Here is a 21,033-nt window from a genome sequence, read left to right as displayed (position 1 = left end):
GTCCCCTCGGCCTGCTCTGCTCTCGTCTCCTTAACGCCAGCCTGCTGCAGCAGACCCTCGCCCGCCCACCCTGCTGCTTCCCAGGACACAGGAACCCAGGCTGGGCGAGTGGGTGTCCTGTCACTCAGCCTCTCCTGCTGCTGTCGTCGGTGTGTCCCTTCTCCAGGGCCTGTACCATCTCTGTTCATGCCTGCATCTCCTGACCTCTAACATCCAGCAGCTGGGAAGCCCGGCCTTGAGTGAGGCCTGGGGGGCCACCCGAGGCCCACCTTCTGCCAGCTGCAGCCCTTCACTCCGCGGAGGATGCCACTCCTGCCCTTTGGCCTACACTTTCAGCTTCGGTTCTGCCTCCATCTGTTCTCTGGGCCACGAGCTCAGGGAGCTTAGGCTTCTAATTTATAGCACGAGTCAGGTCCGGCAGTGGGGACAGGGACATGGCCCACGGGAGGACTGGAGGAGCGCATTTTAACAATACAGACGGTGAAGCCAAATCCAATGAATGAAGTTTGATTGGCCCAGCATCCAGAGTTGGGGCTGCTCCACTTTTTGGGTCCATTGAGCGGCCCCTTGTTTTTAGGGAAAATGAATTTTGGAGGCTGCGCTCCTGGTGGACCAGCTCTGCCCTCTGTGTGGTCAGCCGCGGGCCCAGCGCTGGAGTCCAACGTAGCATCTCAGTGCAAGCCGTGGGTCGGGTCTCTGGACAGAGAGGATGACACCTTGGAGCGGGGGTGACAGGCAGCCACGGACTCCTACAGACCTCAGGTGGAACGAGGACCTAACAGCAGGCAGATGAATGGCAGCCCTGTCCCCCAGAGGAAAAACCAGGGTCATCTGCACTTCTCCCCTCGCCCCGCCCCAGGACAAACCCTTCACCTTCCTCGGGAGGATCACGGAACCTGGGAATTTAAAGAGCGGATTTGGTTGAATCGATTTCCATCATGATTCCCAGGCCGAGTCCCAATCGGACAATCACATCCCGGCTCACACTGCAGATTCTCCATGTAAACACTGCTGATGGGTTTTTAATCAATAAAAATGGGGTTCTTCTGACCCATCTCCGCTTCCCCAGGCTACTGAAAGCCAGTGGCTCTGTGACAGTCCCTGTTGGGGAGCTGTGGACAGGGTGGGGACCGAGGTGGTGGCTGCGAGTTCACAACCAGCTTATGGTCCATTCTGAAGAGGTGAGGCCTGTCTTGTCCTGAGGTCCGTCTGGTGGAACATGGGTGCTGTAGGGGACACAGAGCAGGGGGCTCTGTCGGGAGGGTGGGCATACTTGACTCTTGAGTGTTCAGGTGACACCAGTTTGGGGGTGCTGGCTGCTTCCCAGTCGGGGGTTTGGCAGCCTTTGCCCAGGTGAGCCCACAGGGCTTTTTGTCACTGCATGTCCAGTCCAGGCAGTGCTGTGATTTGGGGACAGCAGTGGCCTGTCCCGAGTGTCACACAAAGGGAGGGGGTGGGGTGGGGGACACACAGGGCTGGACCGATGTCCTAGTGGACCCGATGTGAAATTTCCTGTCAAACAACAAAACTTTTCAATGGTTTGCTAGGATTATTTCTGTATTGAAAATTTCTAATTATGCTTTTTAAAAAAATACTAAAAATAAAGGTTCAAGCTGCCATGTTTTCTTCCAGGCTCTTTTTCCTCTCCTCTGCTTTGGGTCGATCTGGCTGGTTCTAGGGCCTCCAAGGCTGGGGCCACCTCTAAACGTCCCCTTCCTGACTCCATGGGCAGGTACGTGTGGTTAAGATGCCGGGTGCACACCCCTGTGTCCCATTAAAGTGCAGGCAGCTGCAGGGGAGGCGTCCACATCATCTCCTCGCTCTGTGGGCGCCGAGCAGCCTCTGGCTGGGAGCCCACACAGGCGACCCTTGCTCCTGAAGCAGCTGCCACTGACCAGCAGCTTAAGAGGTCTGTATGCTGCTGCTGCGGCAGGGGGCCCTTCCTGCTGGGTGACTGGTGGCCCCCGAGGTGTGAGACACAGGCCAGCGGGGCCTCTGTGGCCACCTGACCTTCCAACAGTGGCCAATCTGAAGCAAGCTGCAGTCTGACCTCTTGGCTCCCTTCCAAATACCCAGTGACTGAGGCAGTGAGCTCTGTAGAAAGTCAATTTATTCTTATTCAGACTATTTTTCAAAAGAAGCAGTGGTGCGCTGTTTTTCTAAAAATATGCCTTTATAGATTTATATATGTATATTATAAAATCCATACATGTATTTACATAATCGCTACATACAAAAGTTACAGCACTGTGGTATGTACATATCTATAGGTACATTCTCACACCGCCCTGCTGTGCCCACCTGGGAACGGGGCGGGAGGGCCCCTCTGAAGCAGTTGCAGTGTCCTGGCCCCCCCTCCTCCTGGGGCCTCAGACAGTGAGGGCTGCTGGGGAGCAGAAGCAGCAGGTGAGGGTCAGTGCCCCTGGCAGTGTCAGCCACAGGGCCCCAGCAGCCTGGGCTGACGTGCCCTGCCCGCCCCGCGGTGCCTATTCTGTGGCCTGGGCTTGCTCGACTGAGCTAAGAAGTGTGTGTGTGGGGACAAGGGTTGTGGGAGGAGCAGGCCCTGTCCCAGCTCCAGCCCAGTGGAAGGTGGTGGGCTGTGGGCAGCCTGCGGAGGGCGAGGGAGGACACCGCCCCAGAGGAGGTTGGGGACAGCCAACAGAGACGGCCGGAGTGGCCCTTCTCCCCCCGGCACTTGGGCGGCTGTGGCCACACTGGAGAACAGCCCTTGTCCCACTGCCTTGGGCTCACCCTGGAGGACAAGGTGGCAGAAGTGCATGTGCCTGGGGACCAGCAGGTGCACCTGGCAGCCCGAGTGCACTGAGGTTAGGGTCCCCTGATCCTCTCTGCCCAACGGGACCGCAGAGCGGGTGGGCGGCCTCCTGTGCATGCAGAGAGGGGCTCGCTTGCCTGCTCCTTGTGTTGAGAAGCAGGGGGGCCGTGGTGCCTGAGGGGTGGGCACTGGGCACATGGTGGAGCGAGCAGGGCAGCTTTGGGCAGCCTGAGTGCTGCCCAGTCACTGGCTGTGGCCCCATGGTGGGGACAGGGTCTCTGCCTGTGCCTCTCGGGCCTCCCTTTCACCGGGCCTCCTGTGCTGAGGGCAGTGGGGCGGTGGGCCACTCAGGGCCCTTGTGGGGGACCTGGCCTGCATCCCCCACTCTTGGGGCCTGGTCCTCCCAACTCAAATCTTCCTGAAGAACGAGAAGAGCCGTCTGCCTTCGCCGGGCTCGGGGCCCCGCCCTGCGCCGGGGGTCCTGGAGAAGGAAGATGCCGGCAGCCCCCGCTCCTTCAGGTGCTTGTCCATCAGCTGCCGGTCGATGACCCTGTGCATGTCGTCCTGGGGGGCGGGGGGGGTAGAGGAGGCCGTTCAGTGGGGTTGGGGCTGGGGGAGTAAGCCTGGGAGGAGAGGCTGGGGGACATGAGATGAGATGAGATGAGGGCCGCTCACAACAGACCTGCACTAGAGGACAGCAGGGAGGTAGGAGGGACAGACAGACACAGTGCCATGGCTGCCTCTAACGTGCTGGTTCTCACCAGTGTTGTCCTCCCCAGCCCGTTCCCCTTCACAGACACTCATGCCATTTGTCCCTAAAGGCCCAGAGAACAGCTCAGTGTCCAGTCTCCCTCACCCTGCACCGGGACTAGCTCCTTGGCCTGCTTCCCCTGTGGCCCTCGGCTGCCTGTCCCGACCCCTTATCCTTTGTCCTCCCACTGGAACTGGGGTGACCACAGCCAGCTTTCCTGCCTAATGGTCCGGCCCCGGGGGCTTTCCTTTTCTCAGGATACTTCTGGCCCGAGTCACCCAGGGCAGCTCCTGCCGGCCCGCAGTCCCCACTGGGTGGGCTCTTGGATGTCCTGGCAGACACGGGCTTCACCTCCCACTGGTCCATCAGCTGCCCTGTCCATGCACAGGTGAGGCCTGCACTCGGGGAGCCCCCTGGGCCCAGCTGGGGAGCTCTGCCTCTGAAGGCAGAACGCTGGGCAGCTATGTCGGTCACCCCCACATCCCACCCTAGTGTCTGCTGCTTAGCATCACCTGGACTCTGACGACAAGTCCTAAGCACCAGCACTTCGTCCTCTTCACCCTTGCTTTCACTCCTGCCGCCCCTCCAGCTCCCCTTCCCTCCTGTCCTCTCAGATCTGACGTGTGGCCCTGCTGCCCAGACCCCCGGGCGGTGTCCCTGGCTTGGCACAGTGCCCGGCGCTGCCGAGGGCGCCCAGGGAGGCTGACGGGCCCTTTGGAAGGAAAGCTTCCCCAGCTGCCAGTGTTTTCTCGGGCACATCACCAACCATGTTTCTATACTTGAAGCCATGAATTCCATCGTGTATGTGCATTTTAAAGCCAGATGCACATGTCCATATACACACATCTACACCACACGCACACGCGTGACCTGCTGCTGATGCTACGTCTGCTATTCCATGGGCAGGAGCGTATCTTTGGGAATGGGTCAGGACAGTGGCCAGTGCGCTGCCCCACGCTGATGAGGTGGACGTGACAATGATGGGAGGTGGGGCTCGATGGCATGCCACAGGGCACAAATGACGCCAGGCTCGGCACAGATGACACCGGGCTCGGCACAGACACGGTGGCCACGGAGGAGGTGGCGATGGCAGCGGGGTGGGATGCGGGGAGGCTGAGTCTCACCTCAAAGGCAGGAGGGGTGTACAACTAAAGCTGTTGATACGGGAACTGAGAAAGGCCACTAGATCAGAAACCAAAGGAGCCAGATAGTAAAAAGCCCTGAGGAAGCGAACTGCAGCCAGGAGAGAAGAGAGAAGAACAGGCGGTGAGCGGGGCTGGGCCAGCACCAGGGCACCTCCGCCAGGTCCCGGCTGGACTGTGGGCAGGGCCTCGAGGGACCATCACCCCCAACCTGCCACAGTGGGCTCGCCTGGGGAGCCACCACCTGCTCTGAACCTGTGTGGCTTGGTCTGCTCGAGGAGAAACATTACTGGTTACACTCATATCCCCAGGTTGTGTCACCTCAACCTCAAGGACAAAAAGCCAGTCCGGCCCTCAGGCGCTGTGGGACCCTGGCCTTGGTGGTCCGAGAGTAGACACACTGGCCCCAGGGGCCGTGCCCAGGCAGTGCCCCTGGGAGAGGAAGCGGGCCTCTGGGCAGGGCACAGGTGCCACCTAGGGGTGGCTGCACATCCAGCCGTGGATTCTCATCCCTCAGAGGCGTCCTGACCCGTGTTCGCAGTCGCTTCTAATTCAAACCCAGCAGAGACCAGCGAGGGAGGTGGTCCCTGTGGGCAGTCTGAGAGCAGGGTGATGTCCTCCCCAGCACAGGAAGTGTGGGCTCCGGGTTTGCTGGGTGCAGACCCAGGTGGCTGCTTCCCGGTGGCCCTATTACCTCCACTCAGAAACAACCCAGCCCTGGCCCCCCGACTTCCCTCTCAGCTATGGGCCCTGACTTACCTGCCAGGCCTCGAGCTGCTGCGAGAGGTTCAGTTTCTGCTGAATGGCATCCAGCAGCTGGCTGTTGAGAGCCATCATGTCCATCCTGCACTTGGCCAGTTCCATCTCCACTGCATTCTTCCTGCAAACGGACAAGCAGGCGGGTCAGGAACACATCCTGGAGGCAGCTGGGAGCCACGGGACGGGCACAGGCCTGGACCCACACTCAGCCAAGTGGCAGGAACTCCAGCAACAACTAGGAAGTTACTTGTTGAAAGTGCAACATGTCTTTACATGCAGCCTCTCAACCTGTAGGTGATGGAATTAACACCATTTCACAGTGGGACACACTCTGGTTTAGTATCGTTAGAAGACACTTAGACTGGACTGGAAGGAGACCAAAGGTCTCACAATGGAGCCATGAACACTGCCCTCAAGCAAACAGGCCTGCCTATTGGAAAGGGGGAGTTTGTCCTCAGCTGCTGGGAGGGATTTGCTCATCACGGGACTTGCCTTGAATTAGAAGGTGCAAAAGAACCCACATCTGATTGGCTTGACAACTTAGGGAATCATGTGACAATTTAGGGAACTGGTTCAGTCATTTTAGTGATGGATGGAAAACTCACCTATGGGAACGGGGACACTGGCCATCACTGACCATGGGCCACTTGGGATGTAATTTTTTTTTTAATTTTATTATTTTTTTCCTGTGTGTACCGTCAAATTGGATCTGAATGGTACAGGAGGAGATTATCCCTCCTTCAGCAGAGCATCTGGTGGATTTGAACTGCATGCCTTTGGGATGACAATGCAGCTTCTTGCTAGGGATATATTTCTGACTGGAGAAAAGCCCCAAGCACAGAGCCAGGGAGATGCTGGTTTGCAAAAAGATTTGCGAGGTCAATGCTATAAAAACTAGAGGAAGGTTTACACACACAGAATCAACTAGTATGGTTACTGGAAGGGGGGGGGATTAATGAACAATGGACTCTTTATTGGAATGAGAGAATCGAGGTACAATATGGCATGAATGGGTGTGTTGTAATTAACGTTATGAGAGAATTGAGGTACAATATGGCATGAATGGGTGTGTTGTAATTAACGTTAGGAAATATGCATGCTTAAGAGCCCAACCCACCAACCAGAACACAACATGCTTTGTAAACATTCACAAACCATAATAAAAGGTTTGATGGACATTCACTAAAATGCCTAGTGAAATCTGAGGACGGTGCCCAGCCACTGAGACTTCCTCTCACACACGCTTGCACTGTCACGTTTGTGCTATACATGCCACTCAGTCCTCCCCCACATCCGTAGACCACGTTAAGTGCTGTCCGGTCGAGTAAGACTCATAGCGGCCCTAGGAACAAGAGACTCCCTGAAGCCTGTTCTGTAACTATCGTCGCAATTTGCCATAAAATAAACCAACAGGGTGGAACGAAGTGGGAGGTTGCTGTACAGGTTGCACGGGGGTCGAAGCGTTGGCTAAGCCTGTGTCTTATTTACACTAGGTCGCGGGTTTAAAAGTAAGGCTACTGGGCCAACGACCAGCGAGACAGGGACGGGGACCAGGACCCGGGACCACCCGCTGCACAGCGCGCAAGGCCGGAAGGAGGAGCAGGAGGACCCGGCTGTCACGCACGCACGCTGGTCGCCACCAAGGCTAGCACTCCCTCTGTGGGTTCCTGTCCACTGAGCGCTCAGACTCCGGCCCTAACACTCCGCCCGCCCGCATTGCGGCCGACTGCGGCGAGACTACCCAGCCCTGCCAATGGGCGCTGGGTTCTCAGGTGCCGCAGGCCGCCTCCGTCACGCCCGCTGCTATTGGTTGGCGGCCAACAGCCGCACTTGCCGAGCGGCGCCGGTTGCCATGGACGCCCGCCCCATCGGCCCCAGCGGCTGCTCGAAGTCAGAACAAGCTCCTTGGCGCCCCCCGGCGGCTGCAGCCTTCGCCCTCCCGGCGCCCCCCCCCCCCGCTAGGTGGCGCCACGAGCAGCCGGAGCCGCAGGAATATGCTGACTAACGGCAGGGCCGGCCAGGCCGCTGGGGACCCCGGGGTGGGGGACGAGGGCCGGGCCGCTGGGGACCCCGGGGTGGGGGACGAGGGCCGGGCCGCTGGGGACCCCGGGGTGGGGGACGAGGGCCGGGCCGCTGGGGACCCCGGGGTGGGGGACGAGGGCCGGGCCGCTGGGGACCCCAGGGTGGGGGACGAGGGCGGGGGCGCGGGGGACCCCGGGGTGGGGGACGAGGGCCGGGGCGCGGGGACACAGGGGGCTTCATTCCTGCGTCCCCCGCCTCGCCCTGCCCGTGTCCCCAGCGCTTGTCACTGAGAAGGAGCCCTACCGGGGAAGCAAATCTACCAAAGCTGCAGGTTAATATATAAATCCTGTTTAAAAAACCCGAGCATTTCTAAGGCCTGTTTTTGTAAAGCCCCTTTCTTGGTTGTGCTTTTAGTTGTAAGGCGCTTTCCCTGCCAAGAGACCAAATTCAGTTGTGGGTTAAAGGTGTGCCTTAGACCAGACAGTCTGGTGGCCTAGTGCTAAGCAGCTGCACTGCAATCCCAAAGGTGCAAGGTTTGAATCCACCAGCTGCTCATGAGAGAAGCTGGGCAACCTCCTTCAGTGCAATTGCGGTCTGTGAAAACCCACTGGAGGGTCAGTTCTGCCTGGACGGTACACAACATCAACAGCAGCAGCATACAGGTCAGGCTCCACTTTGGGTTCCTGCAGTCTGGTGAGCGAATTCTGAGGAAAGGCAATTGTAGGAAAGGGCAGAACTGCCCAGAGGCTTTCTAAGTGCAGAGCTCTGGTGGGTTTGAACCACAAACCTTCTGGATAGCTGAGTATTTAAGGACTGCCATTAGGGCTTCATCCAGTGAAGGGCAGGAGCTATTTCTGAGGAGGCTCCTCAGCCCTGACTGCCCTTTAGCTTGGTGGGTGTATGGGAAGTGGTCGCAGGCCCTCAGCCAGGACAGTGTTGGGTTACCTGGTAAGCAAGGTGTGCATGAGCTTATTTACTTCAGTTTGCTTGGCTTCACAATCAACACTCTTGGCAACAGCAGCCAGGAAATTAAAAGACGAATTGCATTGGGAAAGTCTGCTGTCAGAGACCTCTCCAAAGTACTGAAGAGCAACAATGTCAGTCTGGAGACTAAGGTGTACTTGATACAGGCCATGGTCTTTGCAATTACTTCCTATGCCTCAGAGAGCTGGACTATGACAAGTGATGACAGGAGAATTGATGCCTTTGAGCTGTGGTATTGAAGAGTATTGAATAGACCATGGACTGCTAGAACAAGCAGGCTTGCCCTTGAGAGGGTGAAACCAGGCTGCTCCTTGGAGGCAAGGATTCTGAAGCTTTGTCTGACATACTTTGGGCATGTTGTAAGGAGGGACCAGTCCTTGGAGAGGAATGTCATGCTTGGGAGGGTGGAGGGACAGCACAAGAAAGGAAGACCCTTGAAGAGATGGGTTGATTCAGTAATGGGGGTAGGTGTGTCAGAGATAATAAGGTTGGCTCAGGATAGAGAAGGGCTCAGAGCTATTGTATATAGGGTCACTGTCAGTCGCAGGCGACTTGATGACACATCACTTACTGGGTATTCTGCCACTGAACCAGGATCAAGTACCACATACGATAAAGCATCTTGGAAAGAGCCCACTGCGGTCAAGTTGGAACTGACCCTTCAGCAGTTTTCCGAGGCTGCATATCACACAGGAGGGGAATGCCTGTATTCATTCTCTGCCCAAATCTTGGGTGGATTTGAACAGAGAGAGAGAAGCACAACCTCTGAGTTAGCAACACAACGCCCTACCCATTAAGCTCCTACAGATGTAAGTGGGGTTCTCTGTAAATGACTTGCTTGTCTGCTGTTTCATTCTGTGCGTGCCAATTTCATTTTCCCCTGTAAGGAGCAGAGAATGATCGTGGAGTGAGGGGATGCTCCTAGCCCTTTTCCCTCTGGTGAGCATGACAATACTGGGGACCAGGAAGCGCACAGGTCTCCCCGCTCTGCGGAGCTCTCCCTGCAGGGGAGAACAGCCAGCATTTCCAGGAGAATTTACATGTGGCCAGCCAAGCCTGCTAGTGTCAGGGGCGTGTGACACAGGGCTGCAGGTGGCAGAGCTGGGTTCTGTATTTAAGGGAGGGGACCTGACAACTCCTTTCTCTCCCGCACCCAGCATGCTCTGGTTCTATCTCCCACCTGCCCCAGGCTTGGACTTAGGTGTTGAAGAGAATCCTGAGTTGCTGGGCTCAGTTCATCTTAACTAGACCCATCTGCATGGGGGCCACTAGGGCGCCTTCTTCATTTCCTCAGCTGTCACCCCTTCTTTTGTTGCCTTGGGGCAAAGTCTAGGGCACAGTTTTGGTATTCATAGTAGTCGCTGCCTCAAAAAGTCATCTCTCTTCTGCTTTTCTAGCAAACAGAAGGTGACTACCGGCCTGCACTTCTGAGCGCCGTCTGTCTTCAGTGGGTGCCCATACTTGGTGCCTTGGCTGTACCATTTTATTTTAACATGCAGTATTCATAATCTCCTGCTATTCATAAAGGCGTGCTCCCACTCCTTAAAGATTACACAGGAAGACTCCATGGGGCGGGTTGCTGGGTCGGAACCAGCTCCCTGGCACCCCACAACAGTGGTGCAGACAGTCCCACACGTGTAGGAAAAAGATCCACAAAGACAGCACTTCCAACAGCTGTGTCTGTGGAGAAGATGGGGCTGTGGGCGCAGGGCACCTCCGCTGAGCATCCCCTCCCGTCTCTTATGCGTTTACAAACGAAAATCAAGCACTCACTTTGCGATGGCCTCGTCGCGGTCCCGGATGGCCTTCTGAAGCTGCTCCTTGGGCTCCTTGTCCTCAGAGGTCACCCGGAGCCGGTCTCTCTCCTCCTTCAGCGCAGTCATCTCCACACTCAGCAGCGTCACCTGACGGAAGGGCAAGGGGGAGGATGGCAGTGCTGCTGGGGCAAAGGGACAAGAGGGCCTGGGAGTGTCTGTGTGGGGTGTAGGAGGGCAGCTCCGCAGGCTGAGGCCCCAACAAGCCTCTCCTGAAAAATGGATGTCCTCTGCCAGGTCCCTGTGTTGTGGCAAGGGAGGGCAGTCCCGGGCCCAGAAGGGGGCCACATCCCCCTTGGTCCCCAGCACCCTGCATCACCTCCATTTCTGGGGACGCCGAGTAACCGTAGGAGACGGCCTGGCCAGTGAAGCCTCTGCACTCTCAAACACACTCTCTGGGCTCCGAAGTCTAGTTCTGAGAAAGCTGCTACCATTCCCCACGGCCAAAACATGTGAGACAAAGCTTCGCCATCCCTGCTCCCACGGAGCAGTGGGCTGCACTTTCTCCAAGGCGCTGTGAGGTGCCTTCGAGTCCAGTCCGACTCTCAGCGGCTCTCTGAACAACAGCTCTTAACCTTGACCTGTCCTGTGCCGTCCTCACCATCTCTGACCCACTTGAGCCCATCGCTGCAGCCACTGTGCCAATCCACCTGGTTGGGGGGTCTTCTCCTTAACTGCCACCCCCTTCCCAAGCATGATGTCCTTCTCCAAGGAACAGCCTTTCCTAGTTACACGCCCAAAGTACGTGAGCCTACACTTTGCAATCCTTGCCTCCAAGGAGCACTCTGGCTGCACCTTCTCTGAGACCTGTCTGTCCTTCCAGCAGCCCGTGGGACCCTGTGCACATGGAATTGAGACCCCCAATGAGGTTTCATGTCAAGTCTACTGCCTCTTCTGTGCTTCCGTCACTGCTACTACAGGCTATCAGGTCCTCTGGAAAAGCCTGGAGTCATCCTCTGGCAGTCGGGAGCCCTTCTGTGTGGCTCCCCTGGTGACAAGGTAACCCTTCCCACTGTAAGGTGACACCTTCACACAGTGGTGACAGAAGCTGTGTTGGATCCATTGGTGCAAACTGACCACCTGCAGCACTTGGGCAGAGGGCATTTAACGGCTACTCGTCATCACCAATCCCTTCCTGTTCTGATGCAGCCAAGGTGAGTGACCTGCACTTGCCAGGTACATCCTGAGCGAGTCAAGCAAAGCCACAGCCCAGGGACACCACAGAGGGGCGGTCATTTGTTTCTCCTGTGCCACTTCTCACAGCACCGTCCTGTTTTGGGAAGCTGATCCCTGTCCGTTCTGGGAGCTGCCAGATTGAATGACATTCTGTTCCCTGCTGCCTAAGCTATGCAGAGCCTGTTGCTTGCAATCGGTCACCAGGGAAAATCTACTGTGTGACTGGGCGGGTGTGATGCTTGGACGTGAATCTGCATGCCAGAGCCTGTCCCCTGTCAAGTATTACACACAGTGGGGTGCTTCCCCAGCAGGGAGGATCCAGCCACACAGGTCAGCCTCCCTCCCACAGGGCAGAGGCCACCTTTCCATCCACTGCACTGCGCTCTGTAGGCTCTGCCAGGTCCTGGGTAGCAGCCATCTCCAGCAGTCTGGAGACACCCCACGGACAATGGAGTGTGCACTCTTAGGAGGCAGGCAGGAAAACACAGGTCTGTCCTGTTAGGTGTGGGGCCAGGGTAGACCACCAAAGGTGAGAAGGGTGTGCAAATGCATCCAGCCCCAGGTAGACAAGAGCACAGGCAAGAGGGTCACCCCCAGCCTGGTCACTGCAGGTAAGCGAGGATGTGAGACCCAGGAAACACCTGGAAGAGACAGCCAGCCGCCTGGGCCCAAAGGAGCCCCAGCCTCAGGCAGCCCAGGGCCAGCCAGATGCCTGCCAGCTGAGAAAGGAGCAGGCAGGACCATGTCCTGGGCCGAGAATGCCCACTTCAATTGCTCCTGGTACCACTGCAGAGGCGCTTCCCACTGTGGCCTGGGAGAGGCACAGCTTACCAGCCGTCTGCCTTGGAGAGGTAATGGGGCAATTGTTTTTAAACTTTTCCTTAAAAAGGAGACACAAAAAGAACTATTCTCTGTCTTTAGGTGGTTGTGAGATAATTAAGGGGACCTATGTGAAGGAGGCATCTGGTGTGTCTATACAAAGGCTGAGGCAACTTCCACTTCAACCCCCTACCCCCAAAAGGGTGGGTGTCCTCACAGTTAAAGTACATCCAAGACAACATCCTGAATATATCCGCTCTCTTTCAACAACAAAGACTAAGGAGGCCTGAGCCTGACCACAGGGGATCTAGGGTTGAAGTGGGCTGGTTTGTGAGGGCAGCCTTGACAAGGCAGGCCTGGGAGTGCCCCCTGGGGCTAGTGCCCCCTGATGCCACTTGATGGAAACTTAAGGACAAAGAATAGATGAGTAGCACTTGTGCAGCTGGCACGGGTGGGCTGGGGAGGGTCTCCTGACCAGAGGGATGGGCGGAGACAAGGCCCACGTGCAGAGCAGCAGGGGCAGCATGTGTAACCTGCCCTTCCCCTTCACTGCCTTTGCCCAGCTGCTAACAATGGAACCCAGCAGGGGCGACTGTGAAGGCCCGCGGCTTCCCTTACCGACTAATGGGAAACCTGTCCGGAACTTACTGGAGGGCATTTCAGTGTCATGAGATCAAATCTGAGTCACTGGAGGGCAGTGCGCTCGCTTGGGGTGGGTGGGGGAGCCGGGAGTGTGGATGGGCCGACCCCGGCTGTGGAGAGTCGGCCAGGAAAGGCAGGTGCTGAGATCTGGGGTGAAGAAGCCATTGTGGTTCTACCAGTCAAGGTGGTGGCCACTGATCCTGAGATTCTACAAGATCCTGATGCAGACATGACCTTGACCCCAGAGCTGGGGCGGCCTCTGACTGAGCCGCCAGATCTGGACTTGTGGGCCTGGGCCTGGCCGCGTGGGGCTTCATGGGTAAGTGGTTTTCCTGATGCCACAGACGCTCAATAAGCTGCCTCATCTCAGCCCTCCTGCCGGGGTGAGCCAGAGTCTGGGGAGCTGTCGGGAATGGAAGGGGGAGCCAGCTGCTGACACGGTGGGGGGAGGTGGAGTGAGGGGGGCTCTGCAGAAGAAGGAACTGAGGACCATGTGCTAACTCGACCCAAGAGTGACCCGAGGCCTGCTTTCTGGCCTTGACTATGGGTTTTGCCTCAGACAGCTCGTTACCAGTTAAACGGAGCCTGTGTTTGCCTTTTAAAAATGTAATTAGGGTTCCCAGGGGGAAGGCGCTGCTGGTTTCTTCCCCTTCCAGGCCTATCACCTCTTCCCTCTGAGCTGCTCTCCCAGTTTCTCGGGGAGACAAGCCCCCCTCTTACATAAGGACGCTTGGGGAGATCTGCCTCGACTCCCCCCTCCCAGGACCAGGAGCCGTCTGCTGGAACCCTGGTTCCACTGAGCCTGGTCTGGGGCCTAAAAGGCACCTCTAGAAGGGCCCAAAGACGGTTCTGAGTCCCTTCCAGATACTGTGAGAGTTTGGGGTGGGGTGGATTCCAGGTGTCCATCATGTTTGTCTGGTGCCTTTCGGGTCTGGCACAGTGACAGGTGCACACCGGGTGCTGGACTGGTGCTGCCCTCTGGTCAGTATTGAAGATGAGGCCTGCGGTGGAGGTTGCCTGTTCCAGTCCTAACATGGTCTGCACCCCACCCAGTGGGCCGTTGTGGCAAGGAGGGTTTTGGCTTTGAGTGGTTTCTGGGGGAGCTGACCCATAGGGGGTGGGCTAGCTCTGTGCCTTGGTGGGTCCTGAGCGGGCATTTGCTTGGTGGACTGAAGCCTTAAGCAAATGCCCTGGTAGAGACGGCTCCCTGAACTGTCCTACGCCAGGCTCATGGCAACTATGCTTTCCTTATGTTTCTCAAAATACTGTCCTCTTGTGAGCTTTTAGTTTTCTAAGAAACAAAAAATAAGTGAGCCACTGGCCAGTATCAATGAGTGGATGAGCAGAAGGACCCCTTCAAAATGTAAATAGGCTTTAAAATTACTCAACAGTCTTATTAATCTAGGACTAATCTAGGAATGTGTAGATTCAACCATTTGTGTTCTGTTCTGCCCAGCTGGGGGATTTGAACTTGAGTGGAAAATACTCTCTGGCATTTATCACCTGGGGTCTCAGGCTCTGGGGCCAACTGCCTCTGGCTGTCCACCCCCATGCCCAGGGCTCTGCCAAGAACAAGCCACAGCTTTAAACAGCATGTCCATGTCCACAAAGAGGGGGACAGTTATGGTGGTGGGTGGTCCCCACCTGTTCTTCCAGGGCTAAGCAGTGAGCTGGGATGGCCTAGTGGCTAAGGAGTTGTGATGCCAACCCCAAAGGAAGTGGTTCAAGTCTACCAGCTGCTCTGCGGGAGAATTATGGGCATTTCAGGAGATTGACAGACTCTGGAAACCCGCTGGAGGCTGAGCTGTGAGTTGGTTTAGACTCAAAGGCGCTGAGCTTGAGTTCTGTTAATGAGTATGATTTTAAAAAGATGCAGGATTTTATTTCTAGGGAATCTTTAAGGAACACTGACATAAATAAAAGCCTAGTGTGCATCCTTTCCCAGAAAGCAGGAATGGGTGAAGGACAGAGTGGAGGTGGGCAGGCTGGGTGGGGTGGGGCTGAAAAGCCAGCTTGTGTGGCATTCCTGCAGCTGTCTGGCCTGCACAAGGCCCTGGCTATAAGGAAGGGGTTTCAGCTCTTAGAACTGGTTCCAGCCCTGAGGGGGGCTGCACCTTAGTCTCTCCAATCCTTCAGATCAGAATATAGACATCCTTTCACTGAGGTTCAAGAGATGGAATCATGAGCAAACAGCAGTGAGTTTTAAAGCCAGGAAGCAGGCCAGCAGAAGTGGTGACATTTCTAAAGAGGGCACAGACCTACAGAGACCAACTGTTCCCTGCTTAACAGCTGCTGAGAAAAACATCCCTACGTGTTGTGGAGCTATGCTCTGTAAACGGTCAGCACCCCCAGACTGACTCTGGCTCCTGGCAGGCACTGTGCCACTGGGGAGATGAGGACCCTGCCAATATCACTGTGGGCTGGCCAGGAATGGCTTCCTCTTTTGAAGACCCCAGGTCACCCCAGCTTCGGGTCACAGTCCCTGGGGGGTGCTGTCAGGGAAAAGCCACTTCTCCGAGTCTGGTGGGAGAGGGTCCAGGAGAGCCCGCAGCCCCATGCTCATCCCTGCTCTGGACGGAAGACAGGTGCTCACCTGACTGTGGAGTTGCTGCAGCTCCTCTAGGCTCTGCCTCAGTTTACCCCTCTCTCCCTCCATGAGTTCCCTTAGGGCTCTTGAGTCCTCACTGGTCTGCCTTATCTGTTCTTCTAAAGAGTCATCATCAATTCTCCGGGAGCTCTGATAGCCAGAGAGATGATGTGGGCAGAGGTGATGAATGGGAAAGGGAATGGAGGAATGCCAGAGGAGAGGTGAAGAGCGAGGAGTTAAGGGGTGGGTGACGAGGGGAAGGAAGAGACAGAGAAATGGAAAAATGGCCAGGATAGGGGGATGAATGAGGAGGGGAAGGAAGATGGAGAGGAGAGGTGGAAGAGAGGGGATGAGGGGTGCACGATGAGGAATCAGGAGAGATGAGGAGGAGAGGGGGTGAAGAGGAGAGGGTGAGGGGGAACGGTGGGATAAGATGGGAGAGACAGGAGACGGGTGGGTGAGGAGGATATGGAGAGGAGAGATGGTATGGGGGGGATGGATGAGGAGGGGAAGAGAGGAACAGAGAAATGAATGAAATGGGAGAGATGGGGAGGGATGGCCAAGGCGGGAGGATGGACGAGGAGGGGAAGGGAGAGGGGGAGAGGTGGGGGAGAAGTGGATGAGCCGGGCATGGCAGAGATGAAGAGGCGAGATGGGGGGGGGGGGACGAGGCGGGGGAGGGGAAGGGGGGGGGGGGGGAAGGGAAAGGTGGAGGGGTGGGGGAGAGACCATGGGGACGGACAACGAGATGGGACAGATGGAGAGGAGGAAGATAATGGTTGAGGGGGAGAAAAAGGGGAGAGACAAAGCGGGGGAAGAAAGAAGGTTAGGGCAGAAAGCGTCTCTGGTTCAATTTAAATTTGCAAACAGTAGCTGGACAGCTGCCATTTTCTTGCTTTTCCAGAGGCTGGCCGCAGGGGAACACCCACCCGGCCTGCGCTTTCCCACAGAGACTGGCCCCCACGGCAGGACATCCCACAAATCCGCACGGCATGCACAGGGGAGAGCAGCCCATCACCCTACATCACTTCATAAAGGAATAAAGCCAACTATTCCTCGGGAAGATGACCCCCGAAGAGACAGCACAGCCTGGGAGCTGGGAGTGTGAGAGTTGACGAGCAGAAAGCTGGGGAGGCTGCAGGCCAGGTCCTCTGCCCACGATGCCCACTCGGCCGCCCTCTCCTCCCAGAGGTCCCTCTCGAATGCTAAAAGGCCCTTGAAACTGAGCTCATCCCACGTCTTGTCATTCTTTTAGTCTTACGGCCAATCTTTCAGCCTTTCCTATTCACAGCCAAGCCCACCACCAGGGTCTTAATAGGCTATAAATAGAAAATGGGAGTTTCAAACCTTGATATGAGTTCTTGGAGCCAAAGCTATCAAGGAACTGTCTAGGCCTCGAGGCCTCACTGCTCATGCAAAGCTGCAAGTGGGAGGAACACTCTGCCTGCACATGTCCACAGCCGCTGGAGAGGCCGCGAGCAGCGGTCATTGCTGACCCCTTTACCATATCTGACCACCAGCAGTCAAATCAGAAGAAATTCCTGCAGTTACTCGCGGAGGTGCCCCGGGGAGCCGCACCTCTTGCTGTGGGTCTCCGCCTGCCCCTGGCGGGGTCCTGGGGGTGGCTGCCTCCCGGCCGGGCCTCTTACCGTGGGCTCCATGCCGTCCACGATGTTCTGGATCAGCCTCTTGAGCTCGCTGAGGGCGGTGCGCAAGCTGCCGGCCGGCACGTCCTTGGCGGACGAGGTTTCGGAGGACTCGTCCATGGAGGAGTCGGTGGACACGGCCGAGTCGGCGCTGTCGTTGCCGCGGAGGTGTGAGCAGAGGTAGCGCACCTGGCAGTAGGCTTCCCAGAGCTGCAGCCTTAGCTGGAGAGGAAGGAGAGGACGCCTGACTGCGGGTTCCGGACAGCACTGCCACGCTGCCAAGCTGTTTGTTTTGGAATATCTGAACCTAAGATACCAATTCTGGGGGCAAAGGTGGCCTTTAAAAAGCGTGTGGTGCTTTGTTTCAGATCACGTGTCCTGTGTTCTGCCCAGTCAGAACCGACTCCTAGCGGACCCTCCAGTGGGTTTTCAGAGGCTGTGAACCGCACGGGAGGAGGCTGCCCATCCTTCGCTCACAGGGCAGCTGGTGGATTCGAACCGCCACAGGTGTGCCCGTAGGGTTAGTTAGCGAATTCCCTGCAGATTGGGCCACCAGACTCCCAGCCTCGCTTCTGGTGCTTTCTGAGCCCTCCCACGCGCCCGTAAAGCACTTCCTGACAGAGCACAGCTACTACTGTGGGAATCAGAAAATGACTGCGGGAATGAATAGATATGGGTAACATGGAAATAAGTCCACTACAGAGAGAGGAGAGAGAGAGAGAGAGAGAGAGAGGGGCATCATGAATATTCTAGAACTTGCAAATACAAGCAATCTGAGGTTGGTCATTATTAAATGAGCATTGCCTGGCACTAAGGTGACGAGACATGATATGTGACCATGCTTGTGACACTCTGTCCTCTGGCAGTTCTGTTAATGCCACCGTGGACAGAGGGGTGCAAATGAGGGGACCAGGAACGTGTGCTTTGGGACGGCTGTGGCCAGTGGGCCTAGGGCTTGTCCGGGTGAAGGCCACCAGCTCTGAGCGGCACGGAGGCTGCTGGGCTCTGCCCAGGGCTCTGGCTCGCCCCTGGGTGGGATGGTGGGTGGTGGCACCTGCTCCCGCTCCTGCTCCAGCTCCTCGGCCTCCATGCTCTGCTCTATCTCCGACAAGAGCGACGTGCTGGTGGCGGCAGAGCTCTGCAGACTCCTCTCCTCGCTGAGCTCCTCCACCTTCACCTGCAGCTGCCGGTAGGAGAGCCGCACCTCCTGCAGCTCCAGCTGGCTCTGATGCAGCTGGGAACGAGAGCAACAGGGCCTTCAGGGACGTCAAGCTCAGGCACGCACAACATCCTGCACCCAACCACTCATTCACACAGAGTACGGGGGCGGGAGGGACGCGGCAGACTCCATCCAGGGTCCAAGGTCCAGTCAGCAAAATCCAGATCGTGGGTAAACCAGACAGGATGAACCGCTGCTTCACAAATTTCAAAGGGGGTGAGGAGAAAAAGAAGGAACTTACTAAGAGAGAATGAAAAGACATGTCAACGAACTATGATGTATTTAGTTTGTATCTCAATTCGATGTGTTTGAGATGTGTTATATGAAAACTGAAAATCAGAACAGTGGTTATTTGATGGTATAAGGGATAATGTGAAGTTTCTAGAACTGGGACATGGACTGCCTGGGTTTTCTTCTACTCTTTTACTCTTGAGTTTGTCTGGAACTCTTTGTAATACAAATTAAGCATGTACATGCAAGCACACAGTGAGATACCATCAAACCCCCACTTAATATAAATTAATAACCTGCTCCCACTGTATCAGTTCTAACTCGTGGTGACCCCACAGAACAGCAGAGCTGCCTCGGATGGGTTTTGAGGTTGTGCATCTCGACAGGAGTAGATTACACCTCATATCCTGCCCAAGAGGTGGTTGGTGAGACCTTTCAGTTAGAAGCCCAATGCTTACCCCACTGTGCCACCAGGATTCCTTCTCTTCGATGGAGACCCAACGAAAATGACTACATATATGCACAAAAGCATAAAGAGGATGTTCACAGCAGTACTATTCCTACTAGAGTCTATGGACAACAATCCATATTCTAGTTAAAATCTGAGCAAATACATGAAATGTGCATATTCATGAACTGGAATCCCATACAGCAATGAAAAAGAACATACCATCATCACTACACATCACCACATGGGATGAGTCTCAAGAAACAGTGCTAATCAAAAGCCGGACGGACATAAGAAACAAGTCTGTATGAATGTATGTTCAGGAAGTTCCCACACTCTTCTGAGTTAGAAAGATGAAAGTCAGAACGGAGGCTTTGAGGAAGTGGTCAGGGGTCAATGAGGAGGTTGAGGTGCTGATAATGTTCTGTGTAGCTTGCTCTGAGTGGTGGCTTCCCTGGAGCAGGTATCTGTGAAAATTCACTGGTTTGTCTACTTCTGATTTGTGTACTTTGTTATATATACATATTTAATCTTAAAAACTAAGGGGTAAAGGGTAGTTCAGAAAGGAGAGGGGGCTGGAGTGCGGTGGTCAAACTCGCCCACCAAGAAATCTGAACCCATGGAGAGTGTAATCTCCCCTCTCAATCTGTGTCGCACCTCACAATGTACAGATAAAATCCTGGCTGGAACAGTCTTAGATATCACATGGTCACTCTCGCTTACTTCCCAGACCAGGTAGTTGAGCTGCAGGTGAAAAGTGACTTTGCCCAAACCACTGGGAAGCAGAGCTGGGCTCCTAACCCCTGGTCTCTTCTCATGTCTTCCTACTTCTCTTATTAGAAACAGAGATGATGCTAAACTGTTCTAAACATTTTTGAAAGGAGACTCCCGCAGTTTCAGTGTTAACACTCATGTTTTCACCCTAACCACAGTCCTTCATCCTGCACATTAAGCTAGTTATTTATTCTTTCTCAGTCCTTTCTGAAGAATGAGAGGAGTTAATTACGCAGTGACATTCCTTTTCTATCCTGCAAGTTGAATATGACATATATATGATACATCTTTTAGATTTTTCTAGAGACCTTTTTGGGTGATTATTTAAAAATTATTCTTTTGTTGTTGTTGAGAACATATATAGCAAAACATACACCAATTAATTCAAGCTTCCACATGTACCATTTAGACACTGGTTACTTCTGAGCTGTGTGACCATTCTCACTCCTCTTTTCTGAGCTGTTCCTTCCTCAATGAACTCGCAGCTCCTTAAGGTTTCTATCTACTCTTTAAAGCTGCTGCTGTCAATTTGATCCCTTACAGATCGGAAATGAGTATAGCACTTGAGGCAGACCACTTTAACTGTTTTTTTTATGGCTTTTACATTTTAACAAGTTTAAGCTTGCTTGGCTTTAAGAAGACTTTAGAAGGGGTTTTTGGTACAAGATTATTTTAGGACTCCAGTTTCAGGGGTTCATCTAACAACATGGCTATAAGTCTGTAAGTCATGAGAATTTGAAAGTTTGTTTTATATAGTCTCTCTTTTTAAATTTTTATTATTTTTTGTGTGTGTACTGTCAAATCGGATCTGACTGATACAGAAGGAGATTGCCCCTCTTTCTCCAGCAGAGCATCTGGTAGATTTGAACCATGTACCTCTGAGAGGTTATGCATCAGAGAGTTGGACAATGACCAAGGAGGAAAGAAGGAGAATTGATGCCTTTGAGCTGTGGTGCTGGAGAAGAGTATTGAGAATACCATGGACTGCTAGGAAAACAAACAGATTTGTCCTGGAAAGGGTTAAACCGGGTGGCTCCTTGGAGGCAAGGATTCTGGGCTCCGTCTAACTTACTTTGGACATGTTGTGAGGAGAGACCGGTCCTTAGAGCGGGACATCATGCTTGGGAGGGTGGAGGGGCGGTGCAGGAGAGGAAGGCCCTCTATGAGGTGGACTGATTCAGTGATTGGGATAATTGGGATGGGAGTGTCAGAGACAGTGCGACTGGCACAGGACAGAGCGGAGTTT

At 55.1% G+C, this 21,033-nt stretch overlaps 1 protein-coding gene across 1 annotated transcript in view; it reads right to left on the bottom strand.

Moving 5' to 3' along the window:
• Positions 1–3,150: 3,150 nt before the first annotated feature.
• Positions 3,151–21,033, bottom strand: part of CCDC64 (coiled-coil domain containing 64) — a 98,920-nt gene continuing 81,037 nt past the window's right edge. Inside the window, exons 5-9 of the mRNA XM_006890419.1 lie at positions 18,170–18,349; positions 17,119–17,337; positions 10,205–10,335; positions 5,426–5,546; positions 3,151–3,337 (exon numbers count right to left, since the gene is read on the bottom strand). Coding sequence (XP_006890481.1) covers positions 3,182–3,337; positions 5,426–5,546; positions 10,205–10,335; positions 17,119–17,337; positions 18,170–18,349 — 807 coding nt within the window. The 3' untranslated portion in view covers positions 3,151–3,181. The remainder of the gene's footprint in view (positions 3,338–5,425; positions 5,547–10,204; positions 10,336–17,118; positions 17,338–18,169; positions 18,350–21,033) is intronic.

Source organism: Elephantulus edwardii, unplaced genomic scaffold (assembly GCF_000299155.1).
Source record: "Elephantulus edwardii isolate Elephantulus edwardi_28Jun2011 unplaced genomic scaffold, EleEdw1.0 scaffold00089, whole genome shotgun sequence".
Classification (NCBI taxonomy): Eukaryota; Metazoa; Chordata; class Mammalia; order Macroscelidea; family Macroscelididae; genus Elephantulus; species Elephantulus edwardii.
Note: the sequence above shows the minus strand (reverse complement) of the source record. Positions and strands in the feature narration are given on the sequence as shown.